The sequence below is a fragment of the Zonotrichia albicollis genome, chromosome Z (genome assembly GCF_047830755.1).
Source record: "Zonotrichia albicollis isolate bZonAlb1 chromosome Z, bZonAlb1.hap1, whole genome shotgun sequence".
NCBI lineage: Eukaryota > Metazoa > Chordata > Aves > Passeriformes > Passerellidae > Zonotrichia > Zonotrichia albicollis.
Window position 1 is genome coordinate 28,658,389 of NC_133860.1, and position 21,826 is coordinate 28,680,214.

The 21,826-nt window shown below is 35.6% G+C and overlaps 1 protein-coding gene across 8 annotated transcripts in view; it reads left to right on the plus strand.

Annotated features, from left to right (window-relative positions):
* The window catches only part of ADGRV1 (adhesion G protein-coupled receptor V1), a 273,337-nt gene that overhangs the window by 117,134 nt on the left and 134,377 nt on the right, over positions 1 to 21,826 (plus strand). For all 8 annotated transcript variants that reach the window (XM_026797296.2, XM_026797297.2, XM_026797291.2 and 5 more), the window contains 6 exons: positions 3,566 to 3,973; positions 5,024 to 5,208; positions 6,270 to 6,519; positions 6,674 to 6,813; positions 7,479 to 7,639; positions 7,900 to 8,000. In XM_026797296.2, coding sequence (XP_026653097.1) covers positions 3,566 to 3,973; positions 5,024 to 5,208; positions 6,270 to 6,519; positions 6,674 to 6,813; positions 7,479 to 7,639; positions 7,900 to 8,000 — 1,245 coding nt within the window. The remainder of the gene's footprint in view (positions 1 to 3,565; positions 3,974 to 5,023; positions 5,209 to 6,269; positions 6,520 to 6,673; positions 6,814 to 7,478; positions 7,640 to 7,899; positions 8,001 to 21,826) is intronic.

Below are 21,826 nucleotides of genomic sequence, written 5' to 3' on the forward strand. Positions count from 1 at the left end.
CTTTTTTCCTACACCTTTGTAGTGGGTGGACCACAGGATGGGGCATGGGAGAGCCAGTCCCTCCCACGGTATGGGAAAATGGGTCAGCTTCGTGACTACATGAGGAAATTGAATGTTCACAGTTCTGTGGGACCTAAAGAGATGTATCCCAGAGTCCTAAGGGAATTGGTTGATGTTGTTGCCAATACAGTATCTCTTGTTACTTGGAAAGTCTTGACAATTAGGTGAAATCACTGGTGACTGGAAAAGGAGTATTACTATATCCATCTTTAAAAAGGGAAGAGTAGAAAGGAAGACCCTGGGAACAGTCAACCTGTTGGCCTCCCCTTTGTGCCTGGGAAGATCATGGAACAGATCCTCCCAGGAGCTCTGCTAAGGCATGTGGAGGACAGGGAGGAGCTTGGAGAGAGCCAGCACAGCTTCACCAAGGGAAAATCTGTTTGACAACCTAGTGGGCTTCTCTGATGAGATGACTACATCAGAGTACAAGGGAAGGGTTACAGATGTCATTTATCTGGGCTTCCATAAAGACTTTGACACATAACTCACAAGATCCCACTCTCTAAATTGGAGAGAGATGGGTTTTATGTTGTATTTGAATGGACTGTTATTTGATGGATAACAAAGTGGTTGGATGGTCACATCCAGAGGGCCGTAGTCAGTGCCTCAGAGTGTCAGTGACAAGTGGTGTCCCTCAAGGATCTCTGTTGGGACCAGTGTTATTTACTGCCTTCATTAATGGCATAGATAAAGAGATTGGATGCACCTGTAGGAAATTTGCAGATGACACCAAGCTGAGGGGTGTGGTTAACACTCCTGAAAGATGGGATGCCATCCAGAGGCACCAGGACAGGCTCAGGAAGTGGCCCTAGGGAATCTCATGAGATTTAACAAGACCAAGTGCAAAGTGCTGCACCTGGGTCAGAGCAGCCCCCAGTCTGGGCTGGGGATGAACAGATCGAGAGCTGCCCTGCCCTGAAGGACATGGGGTGCTGGTGAGGGGCTGGACATGAGCCAGCCATGGGCACTTGCAGCCCAGAAAGCCAAATGCGCCCTGGGCTGCATGCAAAGCCCTGTGGGCAGCTTTGGAGGGAGGAGATTCTGCCCCTCTGCCCCGCTCTGGTGAGACCCCACCTGCAGAGCTGCCTCCAGCTCGGGGCTCCTCAGCACAGGAAGGACATGGAGCTGTTGGAGCAAGACCAGAGGAGGCCACTCCGTTCATCAGAGGGATGGAGCACTTCTGCTGTGAGGAATGCTGAGAGAATTGGGATTGATCAGGCAGGAGAAGAGGCAGCTTTGTGCTGACCCAATTGCGGCCTTCTAGTGCCTAAAGGAAGCCTACCTGAAAGTTGGAGAGAGACTTTTGGCAAGGGCACGTAGTGACAAGAAGGAATGGCTTAAAACTGAGAGACAGTAGGTTTAGATTAAATATCAGGAAGAAATTCTTTAATGTGAGGGCGGTGAGGCACTGGCAAGAGAAGCTGTGGATGCCACATCCCTGTTGGTGTTCAAGGTCAGGTTCAATGGAGCTCTGAGCAATCTGGTCTGGTGAAAGTTGTCTCTGTCCACTGCAGGGGCTTTGGAACTAGATGATCTTTAAGGTCCTTTTCAACCCAAACCATTCATAAAATCATGGCTTTTATGATTCATTTTATAATTGAAATTAATTTAATAATATTAAATTAAATATTTGATTATTCTTTAAAGTAAATATCACTGTGATTAGCATTTTTTCAGGAAACAGTCAAACATTTGCTGAGCCTAGCTTCTTTGGTTTTCCATTATTAAAAGAAATTTTTCTTATTGCATTGTCAAGAATATTTTTTTTTAGCAATATCTTTCAATGGTCTCAAAGATTATGGTCAGCCAGGCATCTAATATATTTTTTCTTTGTTCTAAGGCTCTTGTGAGCCTTCAATTTTTGAGGCTTTTTCATCTGAAATTTTTATCCTGATGGTTGTATTTACAACATCCAGATAGCAGGACACTTGTTCTGTTAAGGTACAAAACTATTATTAGTACCAGAACATATATAGGAAAAGAGAGAGGAATTATTCAAATTTTATTCAATATTCTTGGAGAACTAAACAGAAAAATTGTTCTTCTTATCAAAAATAGCATGTGCTAAAGTAAATTTTATCATCCCCATTGATTTTTTTGTTGGATTATGCCCTTTATGTAAAATAAACGCCATAATCCAACAATTTTTGAGGTGTTTACATCTGAAGTACAAGACTCTTCTAGCTGCTGACACTTTTTTCTCTTAAATGCACACCTCACTCATTATTATTGCAGCTGATGAAGTTTCTCCTTTAGCAGATTGCAAAAACATGATTCGTGCCACTTCCCTAGTATGTGTGAATCCACCATCAGGGCACAGGTTACAAGAGATGCCCTTTCAAGTTTACCATTATCAGTAGTAGTTAGCCTGACCAACTTTGAATATTTGTGATTTTATGCCTAAAATCATTGTTTTGGGGATGAATTATTATATACTTACCCTTTATAATAAACTTACCCTTTAAAATAAAAGGTTCTGCATTCTGTTGTTATATTGAATGCATGTCTATTTTAACTATATAGGTTTACACTGTATTTCCATCCATTTATTATATATTGTAATTGGCCAGTGTTTCAATTAGATTGTATGGTAACAAATTTTCACATTTATTCAACCTAAGAATTCTCTATAATTTAGCTGTTAAATGGAAAAGAAATTGCTACTGTCCAGGGGTCTAGTATTTCACAAATAAAAATCCTAATTTTATTCAGTAGGAGACCTTTACTTAGGAGTCAGTATACAAGCTGCCCTTATTAAATTAATATATACTTTTGAAGAAATAATACAGTTGTATTATAGCCCAGGTTAGTTTCCTCTTAAAGAAAGTTTATTATATAACCAGATGTAATGTCAAGGCTATGGCAAGTGACAAAAAGAACAAGACTTTGAAGAATGAAACAATATCTACAAACCTCATGGAAGGTAAAACCAGTGTTGCTTCACAAGGAAATAAGGACATGTAGCATTACTGAATATATGAATTCTATAGCATTTGCTTTGCCTTTGTATTAAATGGATTATTCATCTTTTAAGTATGTATTCTGGAACTAAAAATACCATGAATTGATATTGATTTGGACATAGATTTCCAAAACTTTTGCTTTACTTTTATTTAGTTTTCTACCTATATGTAATGCTTTTCTCTACCCTAAAGTGAGGGACTTTGTGCTGCAGTCGTGGTTTTACATTAACCATTCTGGAATTCACACATGTGCTAACATTTCTGTAGTATTTATTCACACAGCAAGTTTTGTGGTTTTTGTTCTGGAAAAGAAAGAGACCCTTTTTACTATTGACAATACATAATTCTTCTCCTAGGTTTGATTGATTACTAATTCAGGGAGATAATTATTTTAAATGGAATAATTTCATCTCTCATAGCTGCTTTTTGAAAGAGGACTTCTTTTTTACACATTTTGTTTTTAAAGTACGTTCTGCAGCAGGTGGTTTTGTACAATTGCATCTATCATAATGTTACCTAAAACTCTTTTGGTTTGTTTTAAGGAACTACAAAAACCTGAACCTATTGGACGGACCTTCATATCTCCAGCTGTGGCAGGACAAGATTTTGCCAGGTCTGAAGGTTTATTGACTTTTGAACATGGACAGAGAAATGCATTCCTGGATGTGACCCTAACTCCAAAGACAGGATCTTTAAACCCATTTCCTAAGCGTTTCCAGGTTGTACTTTCTAATCCCACAGGCGGTGCCAGGATAGATGATGTGTATGGTATTTCTAACATCACCATTGTCTCAAATTTGGACTCCTTGCCAGTTTGGGGACTGATTGATCAACTGCATCAGCCTCTTGATGATGGCATTTTATACAGGATCCTTCAGAATCTGAATGTCAAAGTGGCCACAGAGACTACAGAAGAGCAACTTACTGCTGTGGTGCATATAATAGATAAGGTAAACATATCCTGTTTGCTCTTAAATGACTAATGACATTAATTAGAGTATAATAACACAACAAAACACATACACACACACATATATATATATACACATACATACATATATATATACATATATATAAATATATTTATATAAAGGCAGATCACATCCACAGCAGTGACTCAGAAGCACAGACTGTAAAAGTGGAAATTGGGAAGTCCCACAATCAAGGAATGAGTTTGTCTACCACTAGTTAGGAGGTGGCAAGAATTCAGAAATCAAATAGATTGAAATGAGCAACTAGTATTAATTTTGCATACATACTTGTAGCTCTAGATTTTCTACTGTGCAATTTTCCTTTTGGTGCTGCAGTTTCATAGAGCTTATTATGTTTTCTTGACTCTTGGTTCACACCTTTGTTGCTTTTAAGCCTGTCACAATCCCTGCTCCTATCTATACAGCAGACTGCAGTCAACACACAAGCAAATCCTACTTGGGCCAGCTGGAGTCTACTGCAGTCAAATCAAGCATCAGTCTTTTTTCCTCCAGTAGCTTAGGGAATTGGGTTCTCAGGGTAGCTGAGTGCTTAAGCATTGCTCTAATTTCTATGAAAATTATGGATTAGTTTTATGGCATTCTGTCTCTTCTGGACCCTTGGAATAATGCATAGAAGCTGGAAAATTTCTAAATACCTAGATACAAAGCATTATTAAAAACCCATTCATTTTTGATTGCTGCCACAAAGAAAATGGAGAAAATAATTTAAAAACTTCTAGGATTCAAAAATATTTGGTTTGTGAAAGAATAATTTCTTTAATGATTATTAAAGAAATCCTTTCTTTAATAATCAAATCCCCTAGTAGGCATATCTTTATGTAGTTTTAACGGACTGTGTCTTATGCCTTGGAAACTCCTATGTGATCAGGAGTTGGGAAAAATATTCTGAACTTTCAGTTTGAATATTGAAATCCCAGAGAAGATACCACTAAACTATTGAACATGAGGAAATGTTACAAGCAGATTCCTTCATGTAAAATGTTGTTTGATTTCTTCTCTTCTCATTAGGTTACAGGTGTAGGTGAAGAACTGTTACTCACTGATAAAAGCAGAAGTCTATTCTATGAGATACTCTGTGCTCTGGCTAGTCCAAAACGCAAGGACACACAAGGATATAGCCTGCTTGCTGAGGTGACTGAGAAGTTTGCTTTTTCTCTGTTGACTGGGATAAAGTGTGGATCACCAGGAGAAAGGTTAGTAAGCTTGAATTCATAATATGTTTTGTAAATACACAACAATTTACCAGTATAGAAAATCTAAATTATATTTTCAGAAAAGGAATTTATCTCCTATCTAGTATGTTACCCATATGTGAATGAATTGTTACAGTGTCATAATCTTGCAAAGCATTTTGTCACACTGCCAGTACATATAGTGCTTTGTAAGACTGGGTGTAACACATAACTGTTACTTTGGTATGGGTTAGATGTGGGAATATGAGTCAGGAGATCTGATATGTATTGATGCACCTCTAGCTCAAATATTGCCTGGAAAAGTATGCATTATTCTTGCTAAAAAAATATTATGTTATTGTATGATGCAGAGCTGTGTTCTAAGCCTTAGATGAAAGTTAACAACCCAAAATTTCTACTGGCATTTTTTAATTTGTATGTTCTTGGTTTTGCTCACTTGAACATTGTTTTAAAATGTTTAAAGCTACTCGTAGTTTTAAATTGCTAGTTTTGTCTCCAAGAGCATAATAGCCTCATCAAGCTAATGGGCAGGAGAAATAGGTGACTAAGAAATCGATTATTCTTTTTCATGAGACAGGTGGTTTTAAACACTTTGTTTCCCCATTGGGGATCTAATAAACAGCTGGTGGTGGAATGTCTGTTCAGTGTTTAGAACTTAAAAGTTAAAATTCTTTATTTCATGCATTTTGCATCATCTGTTGGGAAAAAAAAAAAATAATGCAACATCATCCATTTTAATGCCTCCCCTGTTTTTTAGACTCCGTTCTACATCAAGTTGTATCAATGAGTGTTTTGATAAGCTAATTCACTATGGAAAGGTTTTAGTTGCAGGTCATAAGGAACAAGTCCCAGAGAAGAAATGAAGATGCTGAAATATGTAAAAAATTCAGCCTTTTTTTTTCTCACAGAAACTGAAACAGTGTGCCAATTAAATATGACAAGTCTATAAATGACAAATTAATAAAGTACTAACAAATCACAAATATATTTTAGAGTCATTGTGTGATGGATAGTGAAGCTTGGTCCCACTTACCAGCCTTATTGCTTTTCCATTTCCACAGAGGCAAAAATATCCTTGACAGCTGCCCATATATTGCAATAATGGCTCACAACTGGTATCCTCAGCAAATCAATGGACATAGATTTAATGGTAAAGATGGAGATTCTATTCAAGTACCTGAACATCTACTAGAGGTCTCTGTAGTATTACCATCTCCCCAAGAAGAGAACTGTGAATCTGTACAGTTCACAGAATACAGCAGTCAGCAGTGGTTCCTTACTGGAGATAAAGAACTTGCCCTGAAGAACAAGGTTTGAAGATAATGCAATTTTTTTTGCAAGAATTAGTTTTAATCTAGATATTGCTCAAAACTTAATAAGTGTTTCATGGTTATCTCTGATTAAAATGAGCACTGTGTTGAATCTTAATATTAAATATATCTTTACATTGCACATGTTGTTTCAGGTTCTTTCAATGAGCTTGAAGGGTCAGAGTTCACAACCTTTGAAAGATAATAGTGAAGTAATTTATCGTATTTATGCTGAAGGAAGTCGGATTGTTCCACAGAAGTCTCTGTGTCTCCTCTGGAATCAAGCTGCTGAAAGGTTATTTTATTATTGTGTTTAGTTTTACATTTTCTACCATGAATCTATGTATTTGTGTAAAATGTGATAATGCCAATTAAATAATTTGCAAATATAAAATTGATCCATTTAATGTCTTTTTAATTTTTCTGGCCATTTTACCAGTATGTAAAATGTTTTTTATAATAAAATGAGTAGTTATTCTATCTCAGATATTTCTCAGACTTCCACCCTTTTTTCATCAAAATACTATTTAGATTGTATAATGATGCATTAGGTTACAGTGATTAAGGCCATAAATCTAGAATTGCATCAATGAATGTGTTAATGATTTGGAGATAATAACATTCTGTATCCTGTTGAAGTCTAGTTGATTGAGATTTAATTTCATTAGACCAACTGGATGATATCAGCCTGCTATTGATACAAACTATTTGTCTTCAGGAGGAAATGCACCACAATCTACCTGTATGCTCTCCTTTTATCTATGCACATATTCCAGTAGCAATGGCTTAGGCTATCACCTGTGGTATGCCTTATCCTTTTCCCAAAACCCTTCAGCAATACTGAAAAAAACTCAACAAAAACCAAAGTTGGTATTCCAGGAATACAACAAAAATTTTTAAGCCTGCTTAAAATGTGAATTATGCAAGTCCATTTCCAATTTTGTGAAATTTGTTTTGCAGCTGGCTGTCCGATAGCGGGTTCTGCAAAGTGGTTGATGACACATCAGATTATGTGGAATGCTCCTGTTCTCATATGTCCATTTATGCAGTTTATGCCCAAACAGATAACTTGTCTTCATACAACGAGGCTTTTTTTTCTTCTGGATTCATCTGTATTTCAGGTCAGTTCATTTAAGACAGTTTGCTTATTAATAACAACTGATGATCAGTAAAACTGGTTGATTGATTATTAACATTTTTGGTAGCTGATGACAATCTTTTTATTTAGTGCAATATTGAATGAATGTTAACTAACTTCATGTTATTAGAGGTGCCATCTTGTCTTTGAGAAATATCTGCTGGATAATATAGCACAGTTTATTAGTCTAAACTTAAATATGCCTTATTTTTTGAAATGTTTTTCATTATCATTTCTGTGTAGGTTTCACTTTGGCTATCATCTCCCACCTTTTCTGCACCAGGTGTGCCATGTTTGCAGCTAAACTTCTCACTCATATGATGGCTGCTTGTTTGGGTACTCAGGTAAGAAAAAAGGCTGAAATCTCAAAATGTAGAGTAAGTACATGTTTGCTTTCCTTTTCTTCACTTTCATGGCTGTGTATGAACAGACCTTCTTCAGTGTAAATGTTTTTGGAAAGCATAAAGTTTCAACACATGACACCTAAAATTAATGCAATATTCATGTGCTGTGTTGGAAATTCAAGTGAAATTACACACTGTCTGAGAATATTTAATGAAAACTGATGGATGATATAGCAATGTGAGAAGACATTCCATGTCTGGAATGCTGTCCTCAATTCTAACTTTTGAAGGATTTTGAAAGTTATTGTCTGTTTGGGCCCACAGGCTTTTCTGTCTGTGACCTGTTTTTTTGTTTAAATACTCTACATATTAACTTGTATTTAAATACTCTACATATTAACTTGTATTATCTCTGAAGAATAATTCCTGAAAATAGTTGCATGTTGTGTGTAAATTTAATAATTTTAATTACAGAGGTGCAATTTGTATGGTTCTAAGTAATTTTGTCATTCATCCTCAATCTTTGAAATACATCATTCTTCTGATCTCTTCTCCTTTGCCATGCAAAGATTTTAAAAGTTTAAACCAAGATTTTTGAAAGAGGATTTTAGCAGGGTAACTGCTTAGCTAGTGAGCTAGTTTGGAGAAGAAGTAAATACTGTTTGGCAGCAGTTTTGTCAGATAAAGGAAGGTGGTTTTTAGTCAAGAGTGAAAAGACAGTGTTTGACAAGGGAGAACTGAATTACTGTACTAGCTGTTCTGAACAGCTCAAAGAAAATCTTTGCACAGTTTACCTGTGTTGTGAACTAGCCTGATTAGGTAGCAAAAATTTGACACCTCTAGGTAGATGACGTATGTGCAGCTGTAGCTACATACAAGCATTTGGTTGCTATACATATGATAAGAAATTCACAATGTAATTGAAAATTTCATGAGTTTGCTAACCAATGACTCTGTACATTTAAGACAGTTTTAACTGAGAACTTACTACATGAAAATCAGCTCTTCATAGTTTAAATACAAAGAAAATGTTAGTATTTTCCATTTCTATCTACTAACCTTTTTATTAGACACTGGATTTGTAACTCTTAGCTCTCAGGCCAGTCTAGAGAATGAAGGAAGCTTGTGTTTCTCTGTGTTTATATTTTTATGCGAAAAAAACCAAAACAAAACAAGACCCCCCCCCTCCCCAAAAAAAACCTCCAAAAGCCAAAAACAACCAACTGGGAATTTTTTTGTGGCATTTCCAGTGTTTCATACATACAGAAATAATTAGTTTTTCTCTAATATCTGCTCTAGGTGTTTATTAGGTTTGTAATTTTGATATTATTTTTAAATTGCTATCAGTGCACTTGTCTGTAGATGGCAGTCAAATCTTCTCAGCGCATTGCTCAGAAACTTGCTGTTCCAGGGTGTGCTGCTTTGTAGTTTCTCACAAAACTTCATTTCTCCGTCAGTGATGGGGAATGGTGATTCAAACATTCAAGCTTCATTTCATTCTTGGAGTATCGAGGGCTGCCAGCATTAATGGAGCACTTGTAAAGCATTCAAGAGTAGATGTTTCCAATGAACTCCATGTGTTTGATGGAGCTCATTGGAAAAACATAAAAGCCTAGATATTTATGGAATATTTTTTATTCCTTTCAAGCAGAAGTTCACGTAACAATACCCTAAATACACAAAGAAAAAAATTTCTGGGCTGAGATTTTCAGTTTTAGAATAAATTTAGGTGAATTTTTGAGTATTCAAAAAAATTGAAGTAGTATGAGAACATACTTCACAATAACTGTCATACTAGTCAATAATTTTTTTCTTTTCAGAGCTATAAACCTAGATTACAATCTTAATAGGAACAATTGTTATGCCTACCTTGCTTTGCCTGAGAATTCCCAGGCAGAATGCAAGAATAAGCACTTTGTATATGGCTTGTTTGTGTATACTCTGCTTGATGCATCTTGTCCACATTAAACTTCAGAGGCCATTTCCAGAGTACATGCTGAGTATTAGAAATAACAGGAATGTACTCTAAATTCTCTGTTTAGACTTCTTGTGAGTGCACTGTTGAGCTGCTTTCCCTTTGTGCAGTAGCCACTTCTCTGGAATATTTAAACTTTCGTAGACTGCTTACAGCAATTACTGTGTACAAATGGCTTTCCATTCTTATGGCCAGCAAAGCAAAATTGAAGTCCAGTCAAATAGAAAAAAAACTGTGTCATCTTATTTTTGTCAAACAAAAAATTAGTATTTTCTAATTTATCCTGTCCTCAAGCTTGTTATACACTACTATGATGCACTAAGCATCATCACCTGTCACTGCAATAACTACCAAACTGGCTAGGTCAAGTGGATCCTGGCACTGACTTTGATGGAAATGCATGGTGAAGAATTATGTTACTCTGTTTAAATATTTCAAAATTGTGTTACTCAACCTGAGCAGAAATTCAAACATACAGTTATGTTTTTCAAGAAGCAATAGTGCATACCATCTTCTTTTAAAGAAATTGTTAAACATTTATTTAAAAATTATAATCTGCATTCTTGGTAGAATTGTTGCTTTATTATTTGTACTCTTACAGATTTGGACAATTCTGCCCGAAGATAAATTTTAAAGATGCGATAAAATCTCCAAGAGATGATGAAGGAGCAGGATATGAATGAATGAATGAATGAATGAATGAATGAATGAATGAATGAATGAATGATCATAAGAGCCTGTAGCTTCTGCTATGATAAGAAAGTGAAACTTTACAGAAGGAGTGAAATGGTGCTTCAGCTGTACTGTTTTCATCTTAACTCCTCTCTTCCAAAATAAGGAAATTCTTATTTTCCCCTACACAAAATCAAAGCTCAAATGAAATTGATATATATACCTGGATAGGGGGAGCTTGCAAAGCATGTTCCAAAATGAGATTTCTATAGTGATTCTTTATACCATCCATCAGAGAGACAGTTTGTGACAGTGAGTGACTGAGTGCCTGTCCCTCTCCTGGCAGTAGGGAAAAGTTTTGATTTTAATTCAGTCTTCCCCTATGGTAAGCCTGAACCTTTTAGTCAGCTCCTGAGAAGTCCTAGTTAAAGGACTGTTTCTGAAGAAGCTGAGAGGTACAGAGTTCCACTAAACTCCAGGTCCATATGAAATATGAAAGTTCTATGGAACAGCAAGCAACAAATATTTGTATGCATTACTTTAAAGTTAGAGCCCAGTTTCTCAGAGTAAGGGAGTTTGTCTTTGAGGAAAACTAGGCCTGAAATTTCCTTGCTCTTGATTTCCTTGCTGTAACCTGACAGCAGCAAATAACGCTGATGAGATACCAACAATTCTTACTTGCAAGATTTGAGAGGAAATAGAAAAGAACTGTATACAGTGATCCAGAATTGGTGCTCATTTTCGAAATTTGGCTCCATGCTAATGTGTTTTGTTCTGTTACTTTGTGATTTGAAATATTTCAGTAAGAATTGTGAGTCCTATGTAGTCTTTTTCCACCCTTGTTGTCAGTGTTCCTATCTTTGGGATAATAAAGTCTAACATTTCTCATTTATAGAAGGAAAGATTCTACAGATGTCACTTAGAATGGAAAGTGGAAAAGATTTTCACTCCTGTTGGAGTATTGGAAAGCACAGCTAGCTGAGATACTTGTTGGGTATGTCAGAAGGGGAAGGTGTGTCAGTAAAAATGTTCATGTGGATAAGCTGCTTTCACCAGTTTCCTGCATAACATTTGTATCACAGTAAATAAATTTTATTTACTTTATAACAGTCATACTGTACCAGGGGATACAATCAATGTTCCCCTGTCCTGCTGAAAACATGGTCCCCTGTAATACTGCAGACACTGACTCCTGGATTCTTGCCTATTTTTTATTACCATTGCAAAAATTAGGACCTAACCCTTTTCTCCAGGGACTATTTTCCTAGGTTTCAAACTGACTTATTTAATTATTTACTAGTTATAAATTATGTACTAGTTATTATTAAACGGATTTATTTACTTATATACTAATTATTACTGATTTCAGTAATTCCTACCAAGTCAGAGCACAGTTCATGCAGCTTCTTTTCAGAAACAGTTTCAATCTAATCATAAGTAGAACTATTTGGGAATGGGATTTAAATAAAAGACAATTTCATTCAACATAAACTGAATGCTTTTATATCAAAGGAATACATTTTATGATCAATGAGGATTTGTGAGCCAATTACTCCAAATTTCTATTTTTGAGTCTGCAATATCCAAGAAGAATCAGTCAAAGCTGGAGCTAATCAGAGATTTTTAGTAGAAGAGATTGTAATCTATATCAAGATTTCAATAATTTTGTAAGTTATATACATTGATCATGTGTATATGCAGATATTTAAAGATGCTGGATGAATAGATAGATAGACAGACAGACAGATTGATTGATCGATTTCAGGTGTCCTTGGGTGTTAGATAAGCTGTGTGAGGTCCTTCAGAATCTGAGAGTCAAGAAATCCTTACCTGGAGAAGTGGACTACTCAATCATTAGAATATATATTATGCATAATTAAACAGTGAGGAAGGACTGCTACCACACAACAACAGCAGATCATTCCTTGATCGCTCGGATTTCTCGTTGGGAGCAGACTACTCATTGAACTCCTAATTGCAGAATATTTCCCTTTTCTCCAGCAGAGGGAGTCAATTTACCTGTGAGTTCCATCAAGTGCCGAATTGCCACAGCTTCAAGAGATTTGATGGCATGATACCGTCTTCAGATACTTAGAGCTAAAGTTCAGACAAAAGTAAAAAGTTCTGCAAATGCTCTAGGAGTTATCTTCTCGGTCTCTGTCTAGGGAATGAGGAGATGTAGAAGCAGCTGAAAAACTTATATCCCAAGAAGAGAGAGTAGTAGTTGTGGCCAAGTAAATGAGTGTAAGAAATAAATAGGAAATATTAAATTTAAATTTTATGCTGTTTGTTTTTATCTGCCAACAGAGGATTTTGGTGTTTTGCTGATAATCTAGCACTATGGAAGTACCCATATTTTTTTACTTTTGCTACTTGTAGGGATTTTACTTACACCATCCTTGTTCATTTTTCTCATGTTGAGCCCCATGTAGTGTTATACACAAGCTGTTAGGTTTTTTATAGATTATCTCCTAGAATTTGCCAGAACTCAGATATATGAGCAATGCTATAACATATGTTAGAATGCTGCCACATTACCTCACACCTCCTGTCTGCACTACAAACATTTTATCACTTGAAGTATAAGAATATGAGATTTGTATCAGCTAATGCCTTCCAGCTCTTTTTTATTATTCTCTCCTTTTCCCCAACGTCATAAGCAGCTGAGGACCACACAGACAGCAGAGCAGATAGAAACACTCCCAGGTTGCCTATTCACTGCTGTTCTTGGTGTCTTTTTGTGAAGCAGGTTATACTGCTGCCTCTCTCTATTTCATGCTTCATTGTAATTTTTCAACTCTTTCTCTCATTTTATGCCTCCTTTCTTCATCTGCCTTTGTTCTGTACTCTCATATGTGCCATTCTGATTTAATATAAAAGTAGTTATCTATTACTTCTAATTAGCAAATCTTCTGTTGCTTTTTTTCCCTGGTGAAGGCTGATGGAGAGAAGGACAGCACCAGTTGCTGTTACCCATAAATTCAGGCCATAGCTGTGCTGTATAATTATGAAGTTTCAAAAATAGTCTCAATTTAGCTTATCTTTCAGAGGAAAAAATCTATAGGGTTTTATGAGCAAAAGAACTTCAATAGTTTTCCTTTACAGCTAATTAAAATTATAGTAGCCATTGAAACTTCAAGTTCTGTTTTTTCTCCAGTACTGTCATTTTGCTTGCATCCACATGCAAAAAAGTTTCAAAGGGGTCTTTTTTCCCATTTTGACAGTTTTCTCATTACCTGCTTCATAACTTTAAGACAGCTCAATTCCATACAAAGTAGATTCACAAATCCATTTCAGGACTTAATTTGATTATTTGTAGACATGAAACCAGAGCCTGACCTTGTCAGATTCATATGGCAAGCTTACTTTTAAGTGTACTGGTGTTCTGATTTCTTTTGAAAAGAACTGAATATTATTTTTATAAATACCAGCTTACAATTTATCATTATGGTTAACTTATGTTTGTGGTTAACTATGATGAAATGCTTTTGAATAATGCCTAATTTAATAATGCTTAATGATTGAAAATTTTTTGATTAATCAGTAGGCTGTGGTTGAATTTTACATGCTGGTAGATCTGATTTTGTTCCCATGGTCATTTTTCCCTGTTTGTATAGAAAGTACCTTTTGAAAGTGATGTTATAGAGATTTATAAGAATTAAACAAACAGATTACAACATGACAGACTTTCTTTACTTTTTATTTTTGACATATGTCAACCTTTTTAAATATAATTTGAAAGAAAGACACTAATACTAATGTAGATCTGATTAGATTCTGAAAAATTATAATGAAAACCTTAAATGCTTGGAATAACAATGAATAATCAGTGACATTATTAAAAAAGAGTTTGGGGTGTATATTAGCCAGAGGCAGAAACCAGAAGCATGTAACTTATATGTTCATATGCTAAAAAAACCCTTAACTGTGTTCAGCACTGAAAAAAGGTTTAGAAAACCATGATGCTATATTTCCATGTTTCCATTTCAAAAAAAAAAAGAAGAAATCAGGAAGCTTTTTTGGGCAAATATAGATTAATAGAAATCAACTAAGCACAAACCATGTGCATCATTAGAAATTAACATCTATAGCTGAAACATTTGCTGGGAATAGTAGAATTTTATGTGGGTCTCAGAGACCAGAGATGGGATAAAATGCACACAAGATAATTAACTACATTGTTTTACTTGACAGCTGAAATGGGATAGGAATCTTCCCTTAGTCAATAATTGTGGACTAGCTGGCAAGAAGTAGCTTGGAAAGCAAAGCAATTCAAAGGCTAAAGATTGTCTGTCTGTGAGTAAACAAACAGAATTGAGTCAAATGACCTCCTAATATGTCATTTACCCAGGGATACAAAATGTCTGTTCCACTCAAAGGACAAATATTCTGGTGAAACTTGTTAGCCCTTTCCCCCTGCCCCTCCAGTATTTATCCCTGGGCCTTGCAGTCTCCAGAGACTTGTATTTTGTTGTATCCTGCAGTAATTTTGGGCAGATACTGCTCTTGTCTGTGGTGGGGTATAAAGCTGCACGTTGCAGGCAGTCCAAGCACAGGTCTTCCACCATTGTGTAGAAGCAGGTGGAAAACAAGGGGCATATAAATGTGCTCACTGTGTTGTACAAGGTTAAGTGGCACCTCTTTACACAAGCTTTTAGGCCTCTTGTGCTCTATGGAATCCAGATTCAAATCAGGAAAATTCAGCCTTGAAAAGAAGTTAGTAAATAACTTGGGGTTTTGAGACCAAAATGAAAAAAAAATTCTCAAACAATAACTTCAATAACTGAAGCTTTGCTTTGACATAGGTGGCCTTTTATTTCTTTTTGCTCTGTTCCTATAGTGAGAAAAAAGTTGGGAAGAGAGGAATCAAGTAGACACACAATATGAATATATCCCATGAAGATGCATAGTCCTCTAAACCTAATATACAGAAGGGGTTTTTTTTTTGTCTTCCCACCACCTCTTTCATACGTGTGCATGACTCAGCACAACGTAAATGAGAGACAGAGAAATATATAACTGAAAAGTACAGCTATAGACTTGTGTTCTATATAAATTCATAATTAAAATTGGCTTATAGTTACTGCTATTTACTTCTGAAGTATTTTTAAAATATTGCAAACTGTGCTTGAGTATAATTTGTGATCAATACACAGCAGCATACTTACAGACAACTGGAGACAGTTACATGAACATTTTCAAAAGGTCTCCATGGGAGATAAAAGACAGCTCTATAACAAAATCTATATTCATGTTTAATTGTGTTCCTCAGTTGTCACAGATCCTGGCAGCCACTCACCTTTGAGCAGAGTTTTGGGTAGATGGATAGTTAATGTGTTCCTAAACCCTGAACATTTGCCTAGTCATTAACTTATAGTAGTATACAGCATCCTACCCTTGACATGGGACAGGTTAAAGCAATATCCATATATTAATATTTAGATTTTTTATAAACTTGTACCTTGTCTTTAACTTTATTCAGACTGATATTTGGCATTAATATGTTGCAGCTCATTACTAACTCTTAGCTGAGATCAGATGTGATGGCAACTAATCTTGTCAGGATAATTTTTATTCTGGGCATCTCAGCTTCCCACCTTTGAAGAACAAAAGCTTTCAGGATATATTTGACAGTAAATGATAACTATTGTTAAAATACATCTTATTAACATCAGACCAATTTCTTAAAATCTTGTGTAAATATGGTTTCACTGGAAAAGGAATGAAAGAGAAGCAAAAAAGGCAGTTGAATGAGAAGACTTTCATCATGTGATTAGTAAGTCTAAAGCATTAGCTATTCAGCCTCCTTTGTTATAAAGTTCTTTACATTATTGATCAAAAGGTCACACTTATTTTACTCTAACTTTATGTAATGTGTTCTAGGTTGAGTTATTGTATTGGTTTAAAATGAAGCTAGCTTTGACACCTTTAGCATTTAGACTGAATTGTGTCCTTGTTCTATGCCTATATGCTCAGTACTGCAAAAGGATATTAGCAAAAGTGAACTTGCTGTTAATTGGGATAACAGATCATTCCTGATTAATGAAGCAAGTGCTGATTTTCCTTAGAAGCATGAGTGGAAAATTGGTCTTTTTATCAAAAGTACAAATAAGAAGTCACTCCTTAGAAATCCAGTAATAGGTGCAGGTGAGCTTGGCTAGCTCTGGCTGGAAGCAGAAGTCACTGGGAATGTTCCACCAAACTCTCATTCTCTTGTTGCTTGGAAGATTTTCCTTCAGATTTATAATGAACTTTTACTAAGCTCAGTCTAGTTTAGACATCCAGAAAATCTACATTGCAGAATAATAAAATGTGATGAGTTGTCTCTGAAGATAGCTGTTCACAGCTTTTTGTTCTGAAATACTGCTGCCGTGTGTGACACTCATCCACACGCATAGCGGGCAGGTTTCACACAATGGTATATTCCACAACATTTGCTGAAGCTTTAGCTCTTTCAGGTCTAATTTTTTTTTAATTTTTATATTTAGACCATTCACTTTTGGGAGAGGAAACACAGCATATCAGTTTTCCTTTCTGCCCAAAGATGTGTATCTCCCTATGCTCCAGCTTTCACAAATGTCCTTATTGGCAAGTGTCCTTATTAAACTTCACCCCAGAAAAAAGCATCTTCAAAAGATTCTATGTCTGAAATACTGAGATGCATGGGTGTTATTACTGAGTTTGACAAATATCAGATTCCAGTAGACAAATCTGTTTATCAAATGAAAAAAGAAGCACTTTATTTTTTCTAACCTCTTGAATTACTGACATGTTGTCTTCAAAATATTACAATATTCTACAGGATTCTCCTAACATTTAGCGGCGTGTAATATAGCAGTTGTTCCCTTTTCAAAGTTGCTGCCTAATTAGTTAATATAGATGTAAATATATTAGTTAATATTATTAGTTAATATAGCTACAAAACTGGAAACATTTTTTATTGCAGCTTAGGGTTCTCTGTGATCCCCTTGCTCAGCTTGGCCAGAGTGAGTTGGCAAAATAGGGACAGGAATGATGGTCTAGCCCAGAAAATAAAAACTTTAATAATGAAAATAACAAACATAAAAATCACAGAGTATGGAGACTAGAACCAAAGACACAACGGTGGGGCAAACATAGCCAGGTGTAGGGGCAAAGGTCCAATCACCTACATGAACTCAAAATATGACCTTATATGAAGTAGGCATTGAATCAAATGAAAACAAAAACTAGAAACTTGACCAAATATAGGATGGTTCTATTAGCATGGTACTAATTCCCATGACCCCCCTCTTCCCACTGTGGCCTGGTCAGCTGCCCCCTCCTCTCAGTACCCTGCCTCCCATGGTCTGTGGCCAAAGTCTTCTGCAAACACAGCTGTCTGTTTCTTCTTCAGAAGTCTCAGCTGGATGTGATCCCGTGTTTTTTTTAAAGCAAAATCAAATAAATGTATTTATTTCTCAGTAGTAGATTGCCCATTTAGTTCATAGTTGTATATGGATTCCTAATTTGCAGCTTTACTAGTTTATAAAGTGTAAGCATCACTGTTTGTGATGCTTGCAATATACTAGACATTTGAAATAGAAATTTGAAGAAAAGAACTGACTTTTTAGTATAGGAATTTTTAGTATAAAGAATCCCCTTTCCCATTTGCTTCAGTAGATTACTTTCCTGCCTGAATGTTCCATTGAACATTGTATCATATTACCCCTTCAAAATATTCAAACATTATTGGGGGCTGTTGATTGAGATACAGACACAGAATATGACTCCAGCTTTGGAAGTAATCACTTGCCATCAGTGATGAAAATGTGAGTGTTGTAATTTCACTTGCTTTATTTCATAATCCTGAATCACCCACAGGAAGTTGTGGCAATGATCTCCTAACATGCTAAATAATCCTAGGCAGGCCTGTGCCTTAGCAAGTATCTGATATACCACACAACTTTAATCAAACACTGTGAGGAAACCAAACTATAAAAAAGAAATGCTTTGTAAGACATCATTTGTATTGCCCTAATTTTGAGCTGCTATACAGGTAAAGAATTGAAGGATTTGTATCTATTACAGATAGCTTTCTACCAAGATCAAATATACTTTCAAAACATCAGATGAATTTACTGCATTTATTTAAGGGGAGATAAACATAGTTTTTAAATTGTATTGAATTTCTGTGGAATAAAATAAATCGATAGATTCCTTGTAATTTAATTTTGAGCATTTTTGGTCTGAAGCAAACCTAAACTCAGGATTAATATTCTGGTTTCTAACATTCTTTCATGCCCATTTGCCAGCCCTTTCACCTAAGCACTTTACCTCATTTTCTTCAAATGAAAGAAACAAATTAATGAGTTTAGGAATATGTTCTTGTTTGATAACTACCAAGTAGTGTGCTTTAAATAATCTAATAAATTAAGAGCTGCTATTTGTTCACTAATTAAGTGGTCTTTCCTAAGATGAATAAGACAGATGGATTAATTTTTCTTCATTTCCCAAAATTAGTTATAGGCAGGGTCACATTGCTGAACATAATTTTTAATATGGCCAATACTTTCTAACTAAGATTTGCAAAGCTTTGTGTAGAAACATCCTGTGACAGACAGAACTATTCAGGAAAGACAAGTGTCACTGATAAATTAGAAACATTAAAAATTCATCTCAGACTGTAAGATTTTTCCGCCCTTCCTTTTCCAGCAAGGCTTCCCTGCACATCAGGTGGAAATCTGGAGATTCAAATATTTTTCTTGTAATTTGCTTTTAGCCCTCTGTTTAGCAGTGTGGACAGTTCCACAGATGATGGCCCTCCCTTTGTCTGTCACAACCCATCAGGCTAATAGCAGCTGCTACACTCTCAGATGTTACAGAATTTCTAAAACTTAATGTGACTTTTCAGCAAGTCTAGAAGTCTCTTAATAATAAGAAAAAGTTTTGCAGAATCTACTTTATCATTTGACAAGTTTAAAAAAGCCTGTCCTCTGTCCAGAGGACTTGTTGACTTTCCTTTTAGAGTTGACTTTTCTTTCCTCAAGGTACTGAGGTTTTTCTCCCTAAGTAAACCCAAAGAAAGAACCCGCCCAGTATTTGTGTATCTTAGGGGTTTGGGGGTTGCTGTTTTGTGTTTCCTTCCTTTTCTTTCAGACTTTGTTTTTGGTATAAGTCGTTATAGCACTTAGTGAGCCTCAATTAATTTTGGGAATGGGAAGCTAGTTCCCCTGTATGATAAGATTATCATACATTTTTTTCTTGCCTTTATTTGTTATTCATATTTTCACATTTCTGTATAAAATCATGAAAGTTGTAACTCCATGTTTCTAGTCCACTTCTCTTTCTGTGCATTTGCTGTTGTTTTTTCTAAAAACAAATCAGTCTATGAAATTTCCTTTTCTTGTGTTTTTTAGTCCAGTGCTTAGTAACATTTGAGGTGACTTCAGGAGAACTATGAACAGAGTGTGACACAAATACAGCTGCTAAGTAGGTATGCATTAGGGTAGAAATCAGCTGGTCATTAATAGCCAAATCACAGCACAGAATAAAATAATTATTAGGATGATAGGACCTCTATAGATCAAGTAGTCCAATTCCTTGCTCAATGCTTCCTATTCAAATTAGAGAGTACAGAGAGAGCTGTTTAGTTTGGATTTCATTCTGATCAGCCAAGCATATGCTAGGAAGTGGCTTGTTTCTTTCAATTCTAGTATTTCTGTGTGGATTTGGAACTCAAAATGGGATTTGGAGAGTTTTTTATTGATATTGAACTCAGATTGTTCCAAATTATAAATCAAAGGTTTCCAGTTGAAATGGATCATATTTAAGCAATGATCTAAATGCTCTAAATAGTCTAAATTATTCTAACTAGCAGGTATTTTTCAAAATCCTACTTGTACTGAATACACTTGGAGATATGAATAAAGATAATTCTTATGGTTTAGCTCTGCAGATCATATTGTTGCCTTCTGAATTTTAGAAAACACTTTTATTTGGTTGATTTCAATGGTTATAATGAAGGTATTTTATTGTATGAGCTATAATTCTTTGTGATACCTTCAGTTCAGAGATATGTGCTTTTAACTTAAGTTTTATTGAATACAAAAACTTAGAATTACCAGCTACATTAACTTTTTTATTATTATTTTCCAAGCTGTTTTAAAAAAATTTAAGTGAAATAACCAAACCAGACTTTCTCCCATAGTCTCGTAAAATGCCCAGATGGGTGGATGTTTATCTGAGATTGAAATGCTGAAATGTCATGCTAGAGGTTCTTGCAAAGCAGGTTTAACTAAGGCAAGACTAGTGTATATCTCTTACAGAATCCTTTAGAATCCTTTAGAATCCTAATTCCTACCTCCATTTAACAATCTGATCTGTTTCTCTATCACATGGCCCTTATTGATGTGATCACTTTTTCCTCTCATATTTAACTTTGATTTAGAATATGGATCAAGAGGTTTAATGTCAGAGGTTTAATTTCATTTGTCCTGCAGACGAAATCCCATGTGAAATGAAGATACAATTGTTATCTATAACGACTCAGTTACTATGCTTTTTTGAGCCTATTATGATCAGAGTATTTCATTTATTTTACATAGAAAACTGATGAAAAGCAATGCAGTGTGGCACAGTAAAAATACTCCTTTTGTTCATTAAAAATGATTTAAAAACAAAAAAGTTTGAAGTCTGTAGAGCCACCTTTCTATTCAATGCTTTGTCAACAATTCCTCACAGGGAATGATGTCAACTTATCTTTATGGAGATCTTTGCTGTAAACAGCTACAAAAAGTTTTCATATGGTTACTAATTAAAATGTGAATTGAGGACAAAAGTAATTTTCCCATAATAAAGCACAAATTTAGTCTATATCCTCTGAGTATTATACTAACAAAATTGTACAGAAACTGTGGTGGCAGAAGCTCTGTCTTTTCTGGGTGTTTTGACTGGACAGAGATGAAGCTGCATGGGGATATGTCAGAAGCTTTAGCTTTTCAGCAACTGTTCTAGTTGTAAGGGCTCCACAAAAGCTATCTTCAGTTTTGTGACTCTAACCTCACTGTGCTCCCTTCCTGCAGCGGCAAAGGCTTCCTCACCATGAGAGCAGTCGAGTTAGACTCCTGCTTTGAATAGTTTTGTGAGGGAAGCTATTCCTTGTCCTTATCTACAGTGAGATTGTGTTTGCCAAAGTACATTTAACTTTTCTAGAGGGAAT